This window comes from Lethenteron reissneri, chromosome 38, assembly GCF_015708825.2.
Source record: "Lethenteron reissneri isolate LAM-NWPU_2019-01 chromosome 38, ASM1570882v1, whole genome shotgun sequence".
Taxonomy (NCBI): Eukaryota; Metazoa; Chordata; class Hyperoartia; order Petromyzontiformes; family Petromyzontidae; genus Lethenteron; species Lethenteron reissneri.
Window position 1 is genome coordinate 4,770,251 of NC_083816.1, and position 22,331 is coordinate 4,792,581.

The following is a 22,331-nucleotide window of genomic DNA, read 5'->3' on the forward strand; positions in this document are numbered from 1 at the left end:
GGCGGTTGGGTGAGCGAGTGGGTGAGTGAGCGAGGTAGGAAAAAAGTGGATACGTGGGCGTGTGGGTCAGCGAGTGAGTGATTGGGTCCGTATATGGATGGATATGAGCGAGTCAACCCGTGGGTGAGGTGGTCAGTAGTGAGGCGAGTGAGTGGTTCAATAGGTTGAGTGGGTAAGGTGGGTTTGTAGGTAAGTTATTGGGTAAGTGCGCGAGTTGTGTGAATAAATTAGCGAGCAAGTAGTTTAGAAGGTGTGCCATTGAGTGCGTCAGTCGGCACGTGGTCACGCAACCGCTGACTCACTGGTTGCCGGGCATGGTGGTGGCCCACGTTCGTGATGCAACACTACCATAGCAAGCGTTGGTGGATCACACATAGATGTATGCAACTCCCAAAGCCGATGGACTGCTCGGTGGCCACAAGATAGCAGCACAGCAAGCGGACTCATGAATCTATCTGTAAGGACCTTTGAGCATTCGTGCCTTGTATGGGTGGGTTGGTGGGGAGTTTTTTTTCTGGGTTTTTTCCGGTTTCCTCCCACACAACAAAATTGCTCCTTAAAAATGTTAATTTGCCCAACTATTCAGGACCCCTTCTGAAAAAGAAAGTCTATAGCGACTCCATGAGGCTTTCCTGCACACAAGTAAATGTCATTATAATTATTATCACCATCATCATCATTGTAGACATTAAAAGCGAGAGCTAAAAATCGCTGCCCGAAGCAAAAGGGACGCGGTGGCGGCGGTGGCAATCCGTAAACACCGTCTGCGTCTCCCGCTTTAGCCGCGCGACATGGCAAAACTAAAACATTCGGAAACGCCGCGTCACCGCTTAAAAAGGGTCTTTCTTCTTTACGGGGGGGGGGGAGGGGCGGGGGGAAAGAAAATCAACAAATAAACGGAACCGTCGCATTAACCGTGCTAGTGGCGGCGGTCATTGTGCAAGATTTGGTTAAATGATAACAACGTTGCGAGGGCGGCGGTGGCGATCACAGGGGCAGCTGCGGCGCCGACAAAGACAATGAGGCCACCACGGCGGAGTTGACGAAACGAGTGCCGGAGTGGAGAGAGAGGAGAGAGATGTGAGGGCGGCCGGCTAGAAGCGAGGATCACTCAGGATGGGAGCGTAGGACCTTGAGTCGCTCAGCACAATGCTTAAGAAGTGGAAATGTTCTAACCGCATCAGAAATTAGCCCAGCCGGGGACGTGACCCTAACAATGAGCTACAGTCTCTCAGCTGTAAACATTCGGTTGTGTACTTAAGCCTGGGGGAAACCTTGCCGGGTTTCAAGGCACCTTTTCGGAAGGGTCCTGGTCCTGGGCATTGGGATGTTTGGCTTCGGAGGAAACTGGAGAACACCCAAAAAGATTCAAGAACTCAAGTTGGCTGTAATGGCGTCTCCTAGCCATGTCTGGGTTTAACGATTACAAAACAGGGGTTGGTGAATCACACGGATTTCTTGTGATCCACTCACCTTTGCACCTCCAAAGTTCTAAAACGGGTGCATGCCACATGCCCGATAAACCCCAGGATGGACTCGAACCATAACATCAACACTCAAGTGACAGTCAGTCTCTGCCTACTGCTCAAATGAGTGTGGGCCGGCACCCATTTCAGTTGGTGTGGATAACATTCCACATTCACATGACAGATCAGTCCATCCATGGGGTGAATGAATGAGCTACTTACAGCGGCATCTGTCCACCCATGCGCAGCGTGAGCTTGGGGATAGCAGGGGAGGAAGCTCCGCTGGGCTGATCCTGCTTCAGCTGTGGCACACACATGCGGACGCACACACGCACGCGCAGGCACGTACGCAAGTGTTTGAATTGGATTCGGTTTACGCACACACAGACACGTGAACGCACCATGTGGAATACACAGGCAGGTACTCGTATGCACACGATTACACACCGTGACAATTTAAGATTGGAATGTATACTGTACACACGGATACACGCATGCAAATGTGCACACACACACAGACACATGCATACACACATACACGTACAGAAAACCCGCACTTTCGTGGCCAAACACACGCGCACGCACGGGTATACAGAGACAGTGCACGCGAGAGAGAAACAGCGAACGCGCCGCCGCACCTTGTCCATTTTGTGCTTCTCTTCCTTCTCCCGATCCTTCTCCCGCTTTTTCTTCTTCTTGTCTTTCTTCTTGTCCTTGTCACGGTGACGATCTTTGTCACGGTTGGGGCCGCCGCTGTCGCCGTGCCGGCCTGGCGGGACTCGCCCCAACGGCGCGAACGCGAGGCCGCCGGAGAACGCCGTCGAAGCGCCGCCGGCCGCCAGCGCCGCCGACTTGCCGCCGCCGCCGCCCTTGTCCCTGCCGTGCTTGTCACCCCTCGTCTTCTCGTGGTCCTTCTTCTTGTCCCGGTGCTTGTCCTTGTCCTTCTTGAGAGACGGGTCCTTGCCCTTGTCCTTCGACTCGGAGCGGTCGCGCTCCTTGGCCTTGTTGGCCGCCCTGTCCGAGTCCCTGCGGCCGCGGCGGTCTTTGGAGCCGTCGCGCCGCTTGTCCTTCTCGCGCTGGCGCTCGCGCTCCTTCTCGCGCTGCTCCTTGAGCCGCTCCTTCGCGCGCTCCTTCTCCTTCTTCTTCTGCTTCAGGCGCAGCTCCTTCTTCAGACGCTTCTTCACGTCCACCGTCGACGGCTGGGCCTGCAGCGGCGGCGCCGGCGGAAGCGTGGGCGGTGGCGGCGCCGCCGATTTCGCCGCCGCGCTCGGCCTGGGTTCGGGCGCTGCTGGCGGTGGCGCCGACGGAAAGCAGGGGGCGTCCGTGCGTGGGGAGCACGGGGAGGTACCGTCGGATGACGACGATCGCGCCGGAGACACCGACAGTACCCGCGCCGCGGCCGTCTGGCCCGACTTGGGCGCCGTCGACGTCGCGGCGGGGGAGGCCGCCACCCCGTCCAGCCCCGCCCTCCTCACCACCTCATTGATCGAGTCGTCCAGCGTCCACGACGCGGCGTTGGTACTCGCCGCCCGCTCGCGCTCGCCGCCAGAGTTCGTCGCCGCCGCGTCCGTGGCCTTGGCCGGGCTCGCGGTCGGACCGGTGGCCTGGCCAGCGCTCGCCCCACTGCTGCCGCTACCGGTGCCCAGAGTCGGGGACTTGATGGTGCTCGAGTCGGATGCCGAGTGGTGCTTGGGGCTCGTGAAAACCTCGCCCTCCGAGTCGGACGAGAAGGCGAAGGGGTCCGACTCGCGCTTGGCGCAGACCTGCGCGATGACGGCGTCGATCGAGTCCGTGATGGCCTTATCGTCCTGCTGCTGGTGTTGCTGCTGCTGCTGCTGCTTCCTGCTGGGCGTGCCCTCGTGCCCGCCCTTCTTGTCGCCGGCGCCCGGTGTGGAAGTGGCAGCAGCGGACGCCTTGGGCGGCGTCTCGCGCAAGGTCCGCTCTACGGCCGCGTTGTACAGCGCCAACGGGGCCCGTGCCGGGCTTTCCGGTTTGCCGCTTGCGGCGGCTGGCAAAGGAGCGGCGGCGGCGGCAGCAGCAGCATTGGAGGCAGCCTTGCTCTTGCCCTGAGACTTGGGGCTCTTGGTGCGAGCGGGAGACTTCTTGTCTCGTGCCGGCGACCTCTGGCTGTGCGAGCGTGTGGGCCGAGAGGACGGCGCGGTCACCGGTGCCGCCGCCGCAGGGGCGGCCTTTGCCGCCGCCTTCGCGGCCTTGTGCGGCGCTTTGTGCTTGCCATGAGACGGCGCCGCCGCCGCTGCCACGGCCGCCGCCTGCTGCTGCTGCTGCTTGCGCTCCTGTGTGGGCGCGGACCGGGCCACCGGCGCTAGCTCCGGCGGTTCCGGAGAGAGGGGCGGGGACTCGGAGGGGTCCGACACGGGCACCGGCGACAGCACGGGCGGCGCCCTCAGCTGCTGGTGCTGCTGCTGGTGCTGCTGCAGCTGCTGGGCACTGAGCGGGCCCAGTGGCCGACGAGGTGTTCCGCCACCGCCGCTGCCATGCAGGAAGGCCGGGGCAGGCTCCGAGAGGCGGGCCCGCTTGCTGGGGTGGCTCGAGTGGCGGGACGACACGGGAGAGTCGGGGACCGCTGCTGTCGGCGTCCAGGATGAACTGACGCTTGCCGTCGTCCGACACGATTTCGCCAGGCTCCAGTCCATCCCGGATCTCGCCCTCCTCCACCTCCTCAGTCCTCCTCCTCATCCTCCTCCTCGTCCTCCTCGTCCAGGGAGACCTGCATGGCTTCGGCCGACGTGCCGCCTTCGCACTGGACCGCTTCCTCCTCCTCTGCAGAAGGGGAATGGATGATCGTTCGTGACGGGCAAAAACATTTACCGATGATGCAAAGGAGATATTTAAAGGAAGAATAAGATGCAACTAATGACTCGTTTCTAGTAGCTACTCGAAACATAATGACGAATCAATAATTCGTACAATAAAAATCCATTCTTATGCTCTTCATACGTACATTTAACCATGCGTGGGAGAATCAATTCTTTATAATTTACACACATTATGCTTGAAGGATGAGCTAATGTTCCTGTACAAATTAGACGGAAACATTATGAACAGTGCAAGAGAGAGAAACAAGAAAAATAAAACAAATTATTCCAATTGTATCGTTACCAAGCTAGGCACAGTCGAGGTGAGCTTTTCAAATTGTGTGTGATCCACCAACGCTTGCTAAGCTTTTAAAAACCAAAAAGTCAAGGTGCAGAGGACTGCACTCACTGGGATATGACTGCTTTATACAGGTAGGAACAAGAGTTCCACACTGCCCACCAGGGATTATTTGTCTGTCGTGCATAGCCCCTCCCAAACATGTAGTACGCTCCCGGATTGGTTGAAGTGCGTCACGTGACCGCGAGCTTTCTGTCGTGCACGAATGCGCTGTCCAACCAAGTTCCTACCCGCCCACTCCGAAGGAACGTGTTTTCAAAATCAGTGCAGTGAGAAGACTTGACTGACAAGTGTAAAACTGACACTTTAGATATTTTTTGTTCCCCCATTAAAAAGTTCCCACCCGGGGTTGGCCAATCCAGGATACCCAGCGTTAGGTGACGATCTACCTACTCGGTAGCTGTTTTGTAGGTTCGGGGTGTACGGGTCGTGTCGTCTGCTATTGAGGTGGTCGTGAAATGGAGGTGGTCGGGTGGCTCAAGAGATGAGAGCGCCGAGCTGGCACCGCTGTGATCCTGGGGTTTGAATCAGAATCGCAGCTGCCCACGAGTTCATCGCGAGGGTTGTGGTAGATCGCCACGCAAATGTTGCGAAACTCCCTTCCCGTGGGGGCTTCGAAGAGCCCCGTACCCCGGCTTGCCACGAGTAGGCGTGACAGCAAATATGGAATCCACCCGTTCCATCTGTATGAGATAAGAGCGTTGCCCCCTGGCACGTGCGGGGTTTTCTCCGGGTGCTCCAGTGTCCTCCCATACGTAAATACTCAATGGCCGATAACATATATGGGGGGGGCCGCAGGGGTGGGGCGGAATTTGGTGCCGGCTCACTGCCTGGCTACTGCCTTTCCCGCTCGTCTGCGATTCCTCAGGCATCCGAGTAATTGTCCATCTTTGGGAGCGAGCAGGGAGACATTCTAGCACGTTACGAGTTGCTGCCAGCTATGGCTGCAAAGTTTGGTCGTACATGTTATGTATATCGTTTATTGTTAAATTTTAATCACAGTTCCTATGATCACAGTTACATTGTTTTTATAGCTTTATTTTGGTGATTTCGAAAACGTTTTGGTTTAGCCATATTTGTTTGTTGTAGTACAGAGTTAGCTAGATAACTTTAATCTAAATTGTCTTATGGTTGTTATTGTTTGACTTGCATCCCACTGGGATTTTTGCACACAGCGTTGATATACGGTGCTTTTTCTGGAAGACTTTGCTGGTTTTTCCTGGATTTTTCTGCTGCGTGTAGTCACTTTAAGATGTTTCTTGTTCATGTTTTTGTTTGATGCGGTTGCACCCGAGTCAAGAGCCATATGGCTCACAGGGCTATGCCTAATAAATGAAATGAACTGAATTATGATGATTAAACAAGCGTAGTAAGTTGATGGTCTCAGCCATGACAGAATTTGGTTTTATAACTAATTTGGCTAAATTCTAGCCAGGCGGGAGGGAAAGTGCTATCCACTGCCGTGGATAAGAGCTCACCCAGGAGCTATTTCACAAGTAGTTCTGTGATAACTCCTTCCGTTCTCCAACACGGCGAGGCGAGAGGGATTACGCCGCTCTGCGCGAGTTGCCAATGGATCCTTCCGTCTTTACGACTTCACGCCGATAACGCAATCGGGATAAAATTGGCAGAACACAAACATCGGAGAACAAAAACAAAAAGTTGGCGGTGAAACGGCCAAATGAAACGATCACAACGGTTTAATAACCGTGCATTCATTATGTATCAGCAACTTAAAGAGCGACACAGCTCGTATGACCACAGCAATAAAGATGATGTACTGTTTCCAAGAAGTGCGTACGGCCGTTCACTGGTTCTTTAACGGCTGTGAAATCTTTGCAGGGTTTGCTTAGCATTCGCTTGCCTGCGCTGACTGGGGTCCCATCATTCATTCACATGAAACAATCGTAAGTGGCGTGCGGAGGAAACATTACAAAACTTGAGCAACAAGGGACACATGCACAATTAAAGACCAACTGTTGGAAGATGTGACAGGGTGGCAGATCAATGGGGTCAGAGATGCCAAGCAGGGGCACTGTTCCTGAGACACCCTGGGTTCTAATCACGGGTTTTAGCCGCTGCCTTGAGTAAACTGGATTTTCAGGCGTAGCCCGGTTGATGGTCTCAGCCCGGTCAAGAGTGACGGCACAGAAAAGCCACCACATTGAATTGGCCTTTTCAATTAATTTGGCTGAAATCCAGCTTTTGAAAAGACGTGTAAAAAAAAATATCGCCTTCAATGCCATGCGACGAACATTTCTCCGTGAACTAGTTTACAAGTTATTGTGTGGATACATTGGTCACTTTAAGGGATCTTAGAAGCAGTGTCTGCGATAAAATCTCTATCAATCTGCCACACTCCACTCTGCACGATTGCTCATGTCAAATTGTTCATGTCACGGCACGACTTCGAAATCGCAACTGCAATGAAACTTTGAAAAAGAATACGTTCTTTTCCAACCCCACAGTTACACAACCAGGGGGGGCGGGGGCAGGTGGGGGGGGGGGGGGGGCAAGGCGAGGGGGTGGACACAGCCTCCACAACTCCCACACAACTTAAAGGCATGAAGAGAGGTGGACTTCATAAAATGTGGGGGGAGACGTTGGGACACAAGCAGTCTTCGGTGGATACAAGCTGAACAACTGGTGGAAACAGCAGCTGAAATCGTTTTATAGACGAGTAGAGGAGCCTATGGGCTTGACAGGCTGAGGCGGCTGGTGGACATCATCACGACGGGCCGATCACCTTTGCCGGTCGAGGACCGGTCGAGGTGGAGCGAGCGGCGAGCTTCGCCGCTTAAACTCTCGACGACCTTGGGAGCTCCAATTATGGCGCTCGCCCATTCCAGAAGCCCCTGCCGCCACCGCCACCGCCGCACGCGGCCCGATTAATTACGCGAGATAAGGGTGAGCGGCAAATCGCGAGCTGCGCTTTCTTGAAATGGGGAAAAGAGGGGCGGTGCGGGGTGGAGGGAGGTTGTGTTCCCCATTGCCTGCCCCCCCCCCCGCCCCACCTCTTCGTTTTTTCCACCTCACAAATCCGCACGGAGGAAAATAACTGAAAACGAGAAGGCAGCTGGGCGGAACGAAAAGCGGTCCCATGAAAGAGAGAGAGAGAGGCGAGGAGAGAGAGGGGACTTTGTGTTTTTTTAAAGAATGTTTTAAATGGTGGCTGTGAGGTGGGCGGGAGACAGGGAGGGGTCGGCGTCGCCGGCCGACGATGTGCGCGGGCGTGTTTACGGAAGAGCCGAGACGCTGGCGCGGACGCGATGGCACGAGGAACCCTACACCACCGCAGCGCTGGGGACGATGGACAGATTTCTGAAAAAACTGCGAAATGCCTTTCAACAGCAAAGCGACTTTTCATTCTTCCTATTATCGGGACCCCCAAAATAAGGGTTGCCCAAAAATCTGTAGGCACAAACTGACGCTAAAATTACTCTTTGCGAATGTGCAAATTATTTTGCCCTGAGAGCTCCCGATTGGCTTCCATACTGATAATTGTGTTCATGTGCGAAGAAAGGTGATTGCCCGAAACATACCATATTATTATGATATATTAAGGTCACACAGACACACGCACAGTGTTATTGACAAATGTGTTCAGTTTTTTGTAATCTGTGGAAGAAGGGAGGTGACTGGAAGGTATCTAAAAAGTAGCTTTGTGATGATATCCTCTTCCTTTACACTGCTAATTAAATCCTTCCATGGACAAATGCATGTTGGACAGCATTGCGCAATCTACGCGTGCGCAAGATTATTCCCAAATTGTTTTAGATTATAAACGGAATGATAGACGGGTTTTCGGGTTCTACCATGTGTGTTGGTCGGCACGACGTACGACGTTTCGTTGCACGCGATGGGATATCCGAAACGTCGGACGCTACGCTGAACAACATGCGGTACAACCCTCAAACACATCGCAGAGCAGTATAGCACGACCGCGAAAGCCTACGCAGCAGCAGCAGCAGCCGCAGCAGCCTGAAGAACAGTAAAAGGTTTCACGCAGCTCCACGAGGTCGCAGCGCGAACTGTAGTCGGGCCGAAGACTCCATCTCCCTTTGTCCAAAGGGCGCGTAACACACTCTCGCCTGGGAAATCGTGTCCCCTCGGGAGTGTTCAAATTGGCGGGGGGGGGGGGGGGGCAATTTGATTGATAGCACGCCCCCCCTCCACCATCCCCACTCCTGACTTAGCCAACTTGTCTGGAAAAAACCCACCGCTCCGCTGGTTTTAAGACAGCGCCACTCATTCCAGAGCGGCAGTTGTCGTTGCGACGGCGCAGGCCAGAACAGCCTGTGACTAGCGGCTGCCCTCGTTAATAATTCTGGCCAAGCGTTGAGCCCTGTTCCCTGCGGGCGCGAGCCCAAGTAGCAGGCGAGGCCACCGACTCGCACGTCCGGAGACGGCCGGGTTGAAGCCCGGGGTGTTGCGCGCGAGCACGACACAAAACGAGCCTCGCCGGTGCGGCTCGTGCCTTGGCTTTATAACGGCGGCTCTGGTCATTTTAAGTCAGAGCGTAGTATTATTGGTCTCAGGTGAGTTCCCGACAAATATGCGGAATTTTAGTAAAGCGTATATCGTTTTAGTCATTAAAATACAAAAATTGCAAAGTGGAACACATTAACCGATGTTAATTTAGTCAGTATTTAATGACTAGATTAAGAATCCACAGGCAAAAGGCATGCTTAACGATTCTCAAAATTGAATGTCATCACGAGAATAATCAAACAACACTGCACTAACGTTACACGGGCTGCCGTTGACTCGACTAATAAGCGTAATATGTCGACGACATTAACACCTACTGTATGGCATTGCTGACGAGAAGGGGCACGCACACACAAGGACGGGGAAACGGAGGGGCCCTGCACGAAGGGGCCCCGCAAAGCAAGGGGATCGGCAGGAGCTCCCATCAGCTGGGAAATCATCCCCCCTTTGGGAGGAAAAAAATAGGAATAAGGGAGTGAAATTTTTCGTTTTATTTTTGGTGGGGGGAAAAACATTTTCCCTCTGCTATCTGCGATCATCTCGCACTGGCCCCAGAGCGATCCCAGCATGCCTTGCAATCCTTTTCATCCCTTTCCCTTCATTAATCACAAGGGTGGGCAGGCAGGCGGGCAGGCAGGCGGGCGTGCGAGGGGGAGGGAGAGGTGGGGGGTGGAGAGAGAGAGAGAAAGGGAGGGAGGGAGTGATGGTGGGGCGTGCCAAGATGCATAATCTGTCGAGCTGTAAATCGTGCTCATACAAAATATATAAAGCTACACACGCACGCACACAAGAGATATAGAGACACACACGCAAACACACCGCCATCGTAACATGCGTTAAAATACCCCCGACGCACAGGGCACGTGTCCTTTTCAATGCGAGCGCTGTTAAATGTTAACGCGAATGGTCTTTTATTAAACAATTACCAGGGAACTCAAGCTAATAATCGGACGAGGCGGTGATGGAAATCGCGCTGCCGATCCCGTAAGGTCACGGTGGCGGCGGTGGCGGCGTCGCACCAGCGACATGGAGCCCTATCGCATCCATCTTGAAAATTCAAAGCAGCGAGGGGGAGGCGGAGGAGGGAGGGCGGCGGCTGGAGGGTCGGAATGAGATGATGGCCAAGAGGCGAAGGGGAGGGATGAGAGCAGTAAAAGGCAAAGATTCAGCAGGAAGCGTCCCCCGCCTATGGCGAAGGAGGAGAGGGGCACCCGGGGGCCGATGGGGGCAGCCAGACAGGGTGGCACCGCCTTGGGTGCATGCCGAGACCGGCGCTCAGGGGCCGCCGTGACCCTTGGGTGGTGCGGGCCAAAAACGAGACGAGGTAGCGGTGGGCTAGCATTGCTCCAGCTATAATGCCCGATCACCGGCATCACCGCAAAGATGACCACCACTACCACCACCACCACGATGATCCTGCCTGTCAACGTCACCGTGACTATCATCATGATCATAATCACCACAAATCGGCATCGCGTTCACCATCATCACTACCGATCACTACGATTAGTGTTATGATCAGGGCCATCACCACGATCACCACCATCACCACAATTAGCACCACGATCAGGACCATCATTATAATTGTCACCATTATCATAATCATTGCCACCACCGCCACAATGAGATGAGATGAACTGGCACAAGAAGGGGTTAACGGATGATGAGGAGGAGGAAAGCAAGGGGGGCACGGGGGAGCGACGCGCCACGGTGCGATGCATCGCTTGGCAAACTGCGAGCACGCAACTACGCAAAACAAAACAGCGAGGAACTCAAAACAAACACACGCAGCAGCTCCCACCGACCCTACTCCCTCCCCCCATCACACCACCACTACGCGCACCAACCCATACCTGCGTGTGCCGCTTTAAAAAAAATGTGGTTAGTCTGGCCATCGGATGCACCACAGTGGAGCAGAGTGGGTCACAGGAGTCGTTAGTATTACCGTCACTGTAACGTTATTCCGTTTCGTATTTCCACATGTGCAATGAAAATTCTCAAGTGATGTCATCTCCCACCGGCCAGGCGATATTAATTGCACACAAACACAGTGGGCGGGATCCCACGAGGGCCACAGTGACACCACACCACCCTCCCTTCCAACAAAGACACACTTTGACTAGTCCGACAAGGGCAGCACCCAGCTGGTCAAAGGGCCAGTCCATTCTGGTCCCGGGAGGGGGGGAAGGGGTCGTCACAGTTGAAAGGCTCCTCTGCCTCTGTTTGTCATAGGAAGTTGTGGTAGGAAGGAGCCGTGGGAAGCACCAATAAAGCAAAATTAAGACTGATGACAAAAAGAAAGCTCTTCTGAGACTCGTAAAGAGGAGAAAAAATAACAACAAATCCTCGAGCCTCATTCCGCAAACGGCTTCCTTTTGACGCTTATTGCAGAGGTTCACGTTTGGAGCCCAGCGGCCACCCTGGTTAACAACGGCGGGCATATCAACCGAATATATATACGCGCTGTCTAAATCACGGTGGATGGTAAACATCCCAATACGTCTCAACGCGCGAATACAATATGTCATTATGGTGATATTACGGAGTGCGTGACCTTTACTGTGAAGTCTTTTCTTTCATTAACCAAACTTGTGAGCCAATATCGCCGAGACCTGGGTTCGAACCCAGACAGCTGCATGTTGAGAAACCAGATTCTCAAGTGCGGTAGGAGCGATGACTACACGCAACGAAAGAACCCATCACATTTTATTCAATTGTGCTCTTAATTTGCCACGTTTTTACCTCTGATAATAAATATATGTTTTGATTTGAAGCTTTCGTGACTGCAGGAATATTTTATACCTACGTGACTTTACCGAAAGAACCAAAGAGTATAAATATATGTTTGTCACGTGATGAAATTACTGTCGGTGCAGCCCTCTACTTTGTGGACCGGAGGTCACCTGGATGAATCTCAGCGGGAGCTCTGTGATATTCACTTCCGTGGGCCATCCGTTCTCCAACACAGTGGGTGCTGCTCTACGAGAGAAGCGAATGTATGTGTCGTCTCTAGACGACCTGACACCAGCAGGACAATCGTGATAAACAACTTGGGAAAAAAGACAAAATAGGAAAGCGGTAAAATGGCACCAATTTATGATAAAATCGCCCGACGTCGCTGGGTCCCACACACAGCGACGGGCTCACAAGAAAACCGCTCTGATGGGACGTGACCGGGCCAGCGGTAACATTACAGCACCGGCGAGCGAACCGCCGTCGACTCGTCCGCCATGCTGGCGCCTGCGACACAAGCGTACAACCCGCATGCACACGGTGCGGGTGGGGAGGCTTGGGGGAGCTAGAGGGGGAGGTGGAGCAGCGGAAGGAATGGTCTGTGCGCGACGAAAACACAAACCCAACGATCCTGACCCACACCGCCCCAAGAGATGTCCATCGCACGCTTCCCACGCGCACCCACTCAGGCTGCGTCGCCAGCGACCGCCGGGGCGCATACCGCGACGGCACCGGCGTGCTAGCAGCGTACACCCGCCGGCGTTGCCATTGGGCAGTTTGGCCTAGGGACGGTTTCAACAGACTGTCGGTGGGGCACACACAGAAATTAAATTGAATTTTATTGTCTTCAGTCTTCTAACCAATGTAGGTTCCTGGGTAAAAATCCCTCAATCTCTGTCCGATCTTGAGCTTTCTTCTGAATTTCACTGCACGCATCCCGCGCCCCTCTCCATTACTTCCTTGAAGGTGTCAAAAGCAGGATCGGTCTTAATTCTGGCTCTTGGTTTATTCCCAAACATCTCTTCTCCCAGAACTTCCTTCATCAAGCTTTTCACTTTTAATGTGTATAGCATGTACATACCAACTGCATCTACGGATGCCGTATACAACGGTGGAAGATGACGCGCATCGCGGAGATGAAAGGGAAGTGTTTATATTTATTTTTAAAGGTTAGATTGGAATCATGTTAGAGATGGCAGACGGTTTAGTCACAAGCGGAGGGGGAGAGAAAGATCTTGAGCCGAGACTGCAATAGGGGGGCGGCAAGTTGGTAGCACAGATGTCTGGAAGGAGAGAATTCCGGACCTTGGGAACAACAGCAAAGAAGGAGCCACCTCCCACGGCATCGCTCACTTTGTTGGAAAGTGACAACTCACCCCCTATAACCGCCCAACATCCCTCCGAACAGTGATTGGATGGAATGTCACAATCCTGGGTAGTGAATCATTTCATTAATCCATTGCTTTGCTATTGCGGCGAATGCCATGCCTTAAGTGGCTGCAGGGATTCTGTCAACGCATCACATACGTCTTCCACGGATCGAAAAAAACATTTGATTCTCACACGGGTGATTCAATTAAATTTGAACATTATCACCATCGGCCATGGTTAATCCACTGCTCAATGAAAGAATCCACCATTGACATATCAATGCATCGTCACACTTTTATAATTCCGCATATTTTCCTTGCAACATGGGCCATGGGATCTCTTAATCTGTCTAATCACGGCACTGTGTGTTAATTTGATAATGGTCCTGAAGCAAATTGCTGGGGAGGTGAGGTTCAATTTGGGTGGCAGATGAACCCTAACCCATTTGGCAGAGTAATTCAAGCGGCAGGCCAGCACAAAGAGCACTATTTAACAAGACTAATTATACAAACATTATTTAATTCTCCCAAGCTGTGCACATGCGTATTCCACACACTCAAACGTTGGGGTGGAGCTCATACTCCTTTGGTGGGCCCTGAGCAAGTTGTGTAACGTCCACATTCCTAAGATGGGGAAAAGTATCTCCACAGGGGGTAACAATGGTTGTTGACTTCTGAAAAAATAGTACCTTTTATATGCTCGAGCGATGATCTGAAAAAGTTGTTTTTTGCTCCAATTTCTATTTCCTTCAATGCCACACTTTATATGATTTAATTTGCTTTTGCATTCAGGTCAAACTAAATAAATTTCACACATTGATGACGATGATGACAATGGGCCGATTCGACCTCCGTCTGCAATTTGAACGCGCGACTTTGCAAATGCGAGATAGGAGACCTGCTGCAGGACCACCTGCCTCGATTCTCAAACGACTAAAATACCTTTCACCTACCTATCAAAATACCTATTTGATACCCACCCATGAAATAGCTACAGTTAAATCTAAACCTTCAAACGAATACTGCACATTGCATTCCCGTTCTAGCACGGCATGCGTGCGTGCGTGCAGCGGTCCTTTCAAGTCGCGCACCCAACCCTTGCCGGCGTGGTGGTGGTGGTGGCGGCGGCGGCGGCAATCTCTTCTGCATGCAAAAAAAAAACAACTGGCAAAACTATTTCCTTGGCACAGGTAGTGGTAGGCTGGCGGTCATGCCACCCCGAGGGCAGAGAGGACACGGCGGGGTGAGGCTAGAATGAGGTTTAGGGGGGAAGTGAGTGAGCAAAGTGGGTGGGTGAGTAAATAAGTCAGCGAGTGACACGATGGGTGAGTGAATAAGCGAGTGAGAGGGTGGATGAGCGACTGAGCGAGGAAGTTAATTAATTTATGGGGGTGAGTGGGTCAGTGAGTAAGAAAGTTAATGAGCAAGTGGGAAAGCGAGCAATCAATGGAGTGTGTTTGGGCGAGTATGAGTGAGAAAACTGATTGAATGAATGAGCAAGTGAATGAAGAAGTGAGAAAACTGATTGAATGATTGAGCGAGTGAAGAAGTGAGAAAACGATCGAGAGAGTCAGTGAGCCATTAAGACAGTGACTTAAGAAGCGCGTTGGTTGAATATATGAGCCAAGCGACTGAACGAGCGAAAAGGCGAGTGACTGAGTGAGCACGCAAGTGTGTAAGCGAGCGAGTAACTCATAGGAGTAAGCGAGTCAACATAAGAGTTAGGAGAAGAGTGAGTGAACACGCAAGCACGTGACTGAGCGTGCAAACTCATGCAACGAGTGAGTAAATATGTGAGCGAGACAACGTGAGCGCGTATAAACGGTGAGCGCGTAAACAAAGTGAGCGAGTAAGTGCGTAAACAAGTGAGTGAGCGAGCAGGTGAGTGACTGAGTGCGCCAACGAGCCACCGCACGGCTCACTGGACATGTCCGCCATGCCCCAGGGCCTCCCGCTCATTAGCATTCAGGCCCCCGGGGCACCCCCCCCCCCGCCGCTGCTTTGTGCCGCGTTATTACGGCCAGTTTACAAGCGCACTTACAAGCGAGGGTCAAATGTTAGTCGGCTCCCCTTAATAACACTTATGGGCTTTTTATTTTTTTCATTAAGCTCGGATGTGACGGGGCAGGTTGACGCTGGGCAGCAGCCCGTGAACGAGCTACGGGCTGCGCAAATGGGCAACGCAGGAGCCGGAGTGGGCACGTTAGGCACACACAGGTATGTTTTCAATTAGGCCGCGGCAGTAAATGTTGCGCGGAGAACGGCGTGGGTCCGAGCGGGTTCCCACGGGCGAGCGTTCGATCGCCGGCTCTGCGAGAAACTACGCGCTAATGAAATTACGGCGTGGATGCGGAGCCACAAAGTTAACTTAACGAGGGGGCGGGTGAGTGGGCGCAAGGTTGAAAAATAAGCACGTGACGTGTGTGGTGTGTGAATCCCATGCAGCCGAAGAGTGGCATTATCATAAGAGTCAGCCCTGATTAATCCACTGGTGGATGAAGGCCTTCCCCCAATCCACCGCCGTATATCACAATCCCACGATCCCACGATCCGTGCTGCATGTGCACACGAGTCGATTTCTTTGCCGCTTTCCTGTGGTGGACGAATCCTCGGTCAAGCGTTCCCTAACTTGGCTGCCACTCCTATCAGAAGTCTCGACCACTGGCCATCAACCCTTCTAGCGACGTATTCCATCTAAGCTTTTCACAAGTCAATATTTCATTTACATAAATCGGCTTGGAGAAAAAACGGCATTATGCCGAACAACGCCAGGTACAGCCCAAATACATAACAGCGAGCCGTACACAGTAGGCTCTCTGTTGCCTTGAGTTCACGAATCACAAAGCTCCCCCTACAACCCCTGCCGGACCCCATATCACAAACCCTCTACAACACTACATATCGGTCTATGGCGCATGTTGTAAACAGCGTCGATGCAACGGCGATGAAATCTTGTCTGCAATCAAAAACAAATCTCCCGCAGAATCCCGCGTGCATACCAGGCCCTGCGGTGGTGTCGCCAACTGTGGTTGCCCTGCGCAGCCAGAGGGGGCAACCGCAAGGCTTAAATGTGGGTGGTGGACTTATTGTTCGCGGCACAGCAAAGCCAAATGATGCAAAACTACCCATCAATGGAATCAGTACTACTGATTCATGGAATCGGCCATACATTGCAATGCAGGACCCTCCTGAAAAAACGCTCTCAAGACTAAGTGAGGCTATCATCACAGATTAAAGGCATTGCTGTTCAGCGCAGCGCGCAGACCACTACACCACTGCTCTGCCCCAGTGCAAGGGTTACTGCTACTATATAATACTAATTATTACAGGTTGAAAAGGTTTCTTGAATCCAAACACTTTGCACTTCATAATGCTGGCTTACTACGGCAACCAAAAGACCAAAAGCACTGAGACATGTGGGATGTATGAAGCCCATTTCCAAATACAAATAAATTATAACGATGTTGATGATCAAAGTCAGAGAGTGTAATACTGTAAGAAGAGATCTTAGTGGTTGTATCAACTTTGTTACAACTATGGGATCTAGCAGGAGGGGACCTGACAATGGGGAGGTGCGGTATGGTGGCATCAACTGTGATGACCCCCACACATTCATTGATCTTGACAGTAACCGGCCCACATGTAATACTTATTCACTTATACGTTATAGGTGTGTTTGAGTGGCTTTTGGGGGTGGGGGGGGGGGTCTGTTGATTTACCATAACACCGCATGTTTGCAAGTTATATCTGTGACATATACAGCCAAAATTAAATGAAAAAAAACAATTGCCCCACATGTATTAAGACACATTTTGTTTTGGTCTCACCATAGCTGTGATTTTGCTACAGTGGAAATATGACAGACACCGTGAAATCTTCGTTTGTTAACCATAGGCCTCCATAAATTTAAGATCAAGGACTTTAGCAAACTGTGAATGCGATGAGATGCAAACCCATCAGGCGTGCATCATTAATGACCCAAAACAAAACCGCTGCATTCTGGTGGAACAAGCAAACTCCACTCTTAGCGCCCCAGATGCTGTGGAATGGTTTACAACATTAAACAATTGGTAACCAGCTGCTTTTTCCAAACGCCATATGGAAGAAGACCCCAGTTCTCCCTCTTGACAGAGATAATTTTTGTCTCACTGAACTCTGACCTGGTGATATAAAGTCCAAGTACGTGTGTGCCCTTTCGGTTGACGAACTGATCTCAATCAAATAAATGTTGATGTATATTCTGTTTATTAATTGTGCAAGATAAAGTGAAATAGTCAGCCTTGTCCCCTAAAATGTTTCGTGTGCAGCGCTACATACAGCCAAATTGAAAAAAGATCTCACCTCTCAAGTGAGATTATTGAAACTGCCATCCCAACCCACCCCCCAGCAGAGGTCGCAAACGGGTTTTGATTCCTTACCCGTACCCGGCCGCACCAGGGTCGCAAACGGGTACGGGTACCCGATTGCGACCTCTGGGATGAAGCCATGTTGCAGGCGCAGGTGGGTTGATTCTAGGAACTTGAATTGTGAGAAGAGACAAGACGTTGGGGAATGAGTGACAAACGGTTACTCACCAGCGACTCACGGCCTACCCGTACCCGTACCGGCCGCACCAGGGTCGCAAATGGGTACCCACCCGTACCCGTACCCGGCTGGGTACGGGTAGCCGGGTATCGGGTAGGGTACGGGTATCGGGCACCCGGTTGCGACCTCTGCCCCCCAGCCATCCGCACTGTCGACTCCCTGTCCATGTCCAAGCTTAAGAACTTCCTCTTCTCCTCTGCTTATGCCCAACTGCCTCTCCTCGCTATATAAAATAAACATGCCCAACTGTTTCTGTCCAGCTTATTGAGATGAAGTGAGCATTTAGACGACACATATAGCCACATTACATTGTTTTACCCAGGGCTAAGCCGCCCTCTGCTGGTAGTACTTGGTATTAAACATTTGGCACGTTGCTAAAAGAACCTTTCACCATCCCTAAGCTGTATGTTGAACTTCCTATGCACCGTACATAGCCAACCGTGCTAATCGGAGGTGCGGGGGGACGACAACAAACTGAACACAAAAAGGGGTTCTAAAGAAATTAGTTTTCAAACTCGAAGATGAGTTTTCAATCTATTAGCCCGGCCCCAGGCATTTGAAAGTCGACTCAGAGTGATCGGATGTGTCGTAGGAGAATGGCATCGGAAGGAAAGTGATGAAGATAGAAGCACCAGGGCGGAGGCTGAGAGGCTGGCCTACAGAGAGGTGGTTCCAAGTGGGGAGTGAGGGGATGGCCCAGCACCGGAGTAAGTGGAGAAAAAGGATCGCAAAGGCAGAACGCACCTGAGTAGAGGAAGTGCTAGGAAGCAGAAGAAAACGAATTAGGTTGCCATGGTTGTGCTGTATAGGTCTCTGATGTGGTTACCAGGTTGTACCGCAGGTGGTTTTGGCACCCTGTCTAAAAACGCTTCGAGCACATGGAGCGAAACCACCAACATCATGCTCACCAACAAGCGGTAGGACCTGTACACAAGCCCAGGAGCTATAGCAGAAGAAGTTTATGGTTTGGGATTCATCACCATGGATATAGAGTGGCTCCGCTGTGACTGATTGAAATGGCGGTGACTACTCAAATACCACTTTTCCACCCGCACATCTGGACCATGTTGGGGCCGTGCTGAGCCACCCTGGCATGGACGTGGTTGGATTTCCAATGCAGAAGCCGAGCCATCCAGCTGATGTCACGCGCAATGTGTGACCTCAAGAAACACACAGATGCCGCGACGGTACACACACAGACAGCTATGCACACTCGCTCACTGTCACACACACCTGTTTAGGTTATCTTTTTTTTAGCTATGATGACATCAGTTGCATACACCATTAGCCCTGGCCATCCTTGGCCCCGCAGCCTGATTCAGATGTCTCAGCATTATCAAAGTTTGGTTCTGGCTGGGCTCATAAAATAGGCAGTTGAAACAAAAAAATGCATTCCGTCAGTCTGTCCCACACTGGATTGGCTCAACCATGCCAGTGGAAAAGCGGTGAAAGCGAGCTGGGACAAATCCTGGGCAGGGGGTTGCAGCAAACTCACCTTCCTGCGCGGACACGAGCGGCGGCAGGTGGTCGGGGATGTAGTCGCGGCGCGAGGCGGCGTCACGGGCGCTTGCGGCCGCCACCGCCGCCGCCGTCGGAAAGCCGAGCGTGTTGGCCTTGACGGCCGGGAAGGCAGGCAGCGTGTGTGCGAACGCCACGGGCTCCAGGTTGTGCACAAAGTCCTCCAGCTCGTGCAGGCTCACTCCCATGAGGCCGAACGCCTGCCCCACGTCCTCGAGATCTGGGTCCGTGCGCCCGTCTGTCCGCGGAACCACACACACAGAGTGGCAGAGTTCCTCATACACTGCAATTGTATTTGACAATTGTATTTGCAATCTTGATTTGAAGCTTTCGTGACTGCAGGTATAAATACTCTTTGGTTCTTTCGGTAAAGTCACGTAGTTAGAAATAAAATAAATTGTATTTGCGCTTGTCATGTTTTATCCTTGTCTAAAACTAGGAGATATTTAGTCCTAGGCTTAGGTATCAACTGCAACACAGGTATGTCCTTGCAGTGAAAGCCTGTTTTGCAGTTTATCCTTGTGTTAACATATTAGTACAAAAGATGTCCGATACACATGTTTCTGTAACTTAACTTTGTAATTGTACTATTTGTCAAAAAAGTATCTGTCTGAGCCGACTCGGGCTACGTGCAATTGAATGCTTCCCAATGATTAATGTTTGGCGCAATATTTTTAATATCTCACGTGAGAGTTGTTTTTACCGCTCTTTCTATTTGCTCCATTACTGAACTTTGTTTTTGCCTTTGCCATTTTGTTCACCCAGGTCACTTTTGCAAATGAGACCTCAATCCTGGTCACTTGAGTTCTCATCTGGTTAAAGAAAATAAACTTGCCACTTGGACATGTCAAGCCACGTCCCCACACACCTGAGGGTTGAAATCGCTCTTGAAATCGCACAACCTGAATTAACTGCAACTGCTTTGCCCACATCTGAGCAGCTAGTTGCGCAAGCAAATTGCTCTCAAACCCGCACGTTGTAATCGCCTGACAATGATGCAATCGCACAATTTGGATTTAAAAATATCATTTGTGATGTTAGGGTGACGCCGATGTTGACGTATCATCGTTAGCCACGGTCAATCCACTGCTGAAGGACTCCCCCCCAAGCAGGCGCCACCTCTCACGACCCTGCGGTGTGATTCACCGAGCAGCACCTGCTCAAGGCATGATTTCATTGCTCCATCTCTGCAGTGGACGTACTCTCGGATCGGTCCCTTTATTTTGATGCACGGGTTGATGTGATCGATGACATTAGTGACATAAGCAACGTCCTCCGCGCTCATGCGTGTCTTGTTTATGCAATGATAAAAAAAACATCTGGTAATGATTTGTTTGCATTTTGACTGCTTGTGTTGTGGTTATTGCAAACATGATCCCTTGTATAAAGGTGTCAGTTTTGGACCAGTTAAAAGGGTAAACACCTACTACTACTATGTGGTAATGATGTTTCTGCATGTGGGTCTTTGGTTGGTCTTACAGATTATGACATGGTAATGAAGTAATGAATGATATTCCACGTGCTGACACCAACACGTGTCTTGTTGATGATGTTGGTCACGATTTTGAACACATTAACAACGTTGTAGATGATCCTAACGATGTTGACATTGTATACAATAAGGATCCTGTTGATAATGAAGACGTTTGCGATGTTGATGTTAATTATGTAATGATGGTAATAATCTTCGTGACGTTACCCGCTAGCACGCCAACACGTGTCTTGATGATAATGGTGCAGCTGGTGGTGATAACGATGCTGTTGCTGTTGAAGACGACAACGATGTTGGAGGTGATAATCATGTTAATGGTGATGCTATAGATGATCGCAGTTGATGATGCTTATCATGTGCATGGCAATAATACATCATATTAATTATGTTAATATTAATAGTGTTATGCATAAAGCTGCTGTCTATCGTTCCGATGTTAATGACGTTATTGAAAGATGATGTTAATGATGCTGTTAATTACACTGACCTTAATGACGATTTTGCTCATTATGTTAATGAGGCTATGCATTATGACACCACGATGATGGGTGATGTCAACGATGTTAATTGCGATGTTGTGACGTTGTGGTTGGTCACGATTTCCCCACTACAATGTCGATTACGTTAAGTGACATTATAAACGACGACGATGTCCATGACGGAGCCGATTATGTTAATAGATTTGGTAATTACGGCGAGGGTGATGTCGCTTATGTTTATCACGAGGATGACGACGACGCTCATTACGTCGCATGCCTATGTTCACAACCCCATCGAAGGTGAACAATTATCATACGAAGTGTCAATAACAATATTCCACGCGCAGCAAACACATCGTGTTTACGTCTGAAAATCCCCCCACCCCCACCACCAAAAACCACCCCCCCCCAATCCAAACCCCCCACACAAACCCCACCCCCTCCCACCATCCCCCCTCACCTACAGGGACCCCCTCAGCACCCAGCGAGGGGGTGCGAGCCCCCCAGGGTTCCCGGACTCGAACCCAGGAGCACCGGTCGCCATCTCCGCGTCTTCCCCGCACAGGACAATGCCATCTCGGCACGGCCGCGCTGCCATTGCATTCCCCAGCGCGCACAGGCGCCGCCGCACGAGCCCGACCTCCCCATTGGCCGCGGCACCGGAGGCGTGGCGGCCTCGAGCCAATGACGAGGCTTGTTAGGGAGCGAGTCGCGCGTGCGGGATAGGAAATGTAAACTGAGGGGCGGGGACGTAGAGCTCTTCCCCCCCCCCACTCCTCCTCCCCCCATGGCCCCGCCCCTCGCAATAGGCAGGCCCATTGTGGTGACAACCGCTAACGCAGACACACACACACAACACGTGTTTAATTGCGAACTTTTTTTGTACTAACGTTGTACAAATTTTGCAAGGCATTTGATGCTAATAGCTAATAGCCCCATCTGCCCAGACACTTGGCCACGAGTGCAAGCGATTTATTCTCGCGTTCAACACATTTTGTCAACGAGTGCTGTGGCCTTAAAAGAA

General features: G+C 51.5%; 1 protein-coding gene across 1 annotated transcript in view; it reads right to left on the reverse strand.

The window, feature by feature from the left end:
* Positions 1 to 22,331, reverse strand: part of TAF3 (TATA-box binding protein associated factor 3) — a 40,963-nt gene that overhangs the window by 13,281 nt on the left and 5,351 nt on the right. The window contains 5 exon segments of the mRNA XM_061567313.1: positions 1,689 to 1,768; positions 2,105 to 4,045; positions 4,047 to 4,148; positions 4,150 to 4,247; positions 19,314 to 19,574. Coding sequence (XP_061423297.1) covers positions 1,689 to 1,768; positions 2,105 to 4,045; positions 4,047 to 4,148; positions 4,150 to 4,247; positions 19,314 to 19,574 — 2,482 coding nt within the window.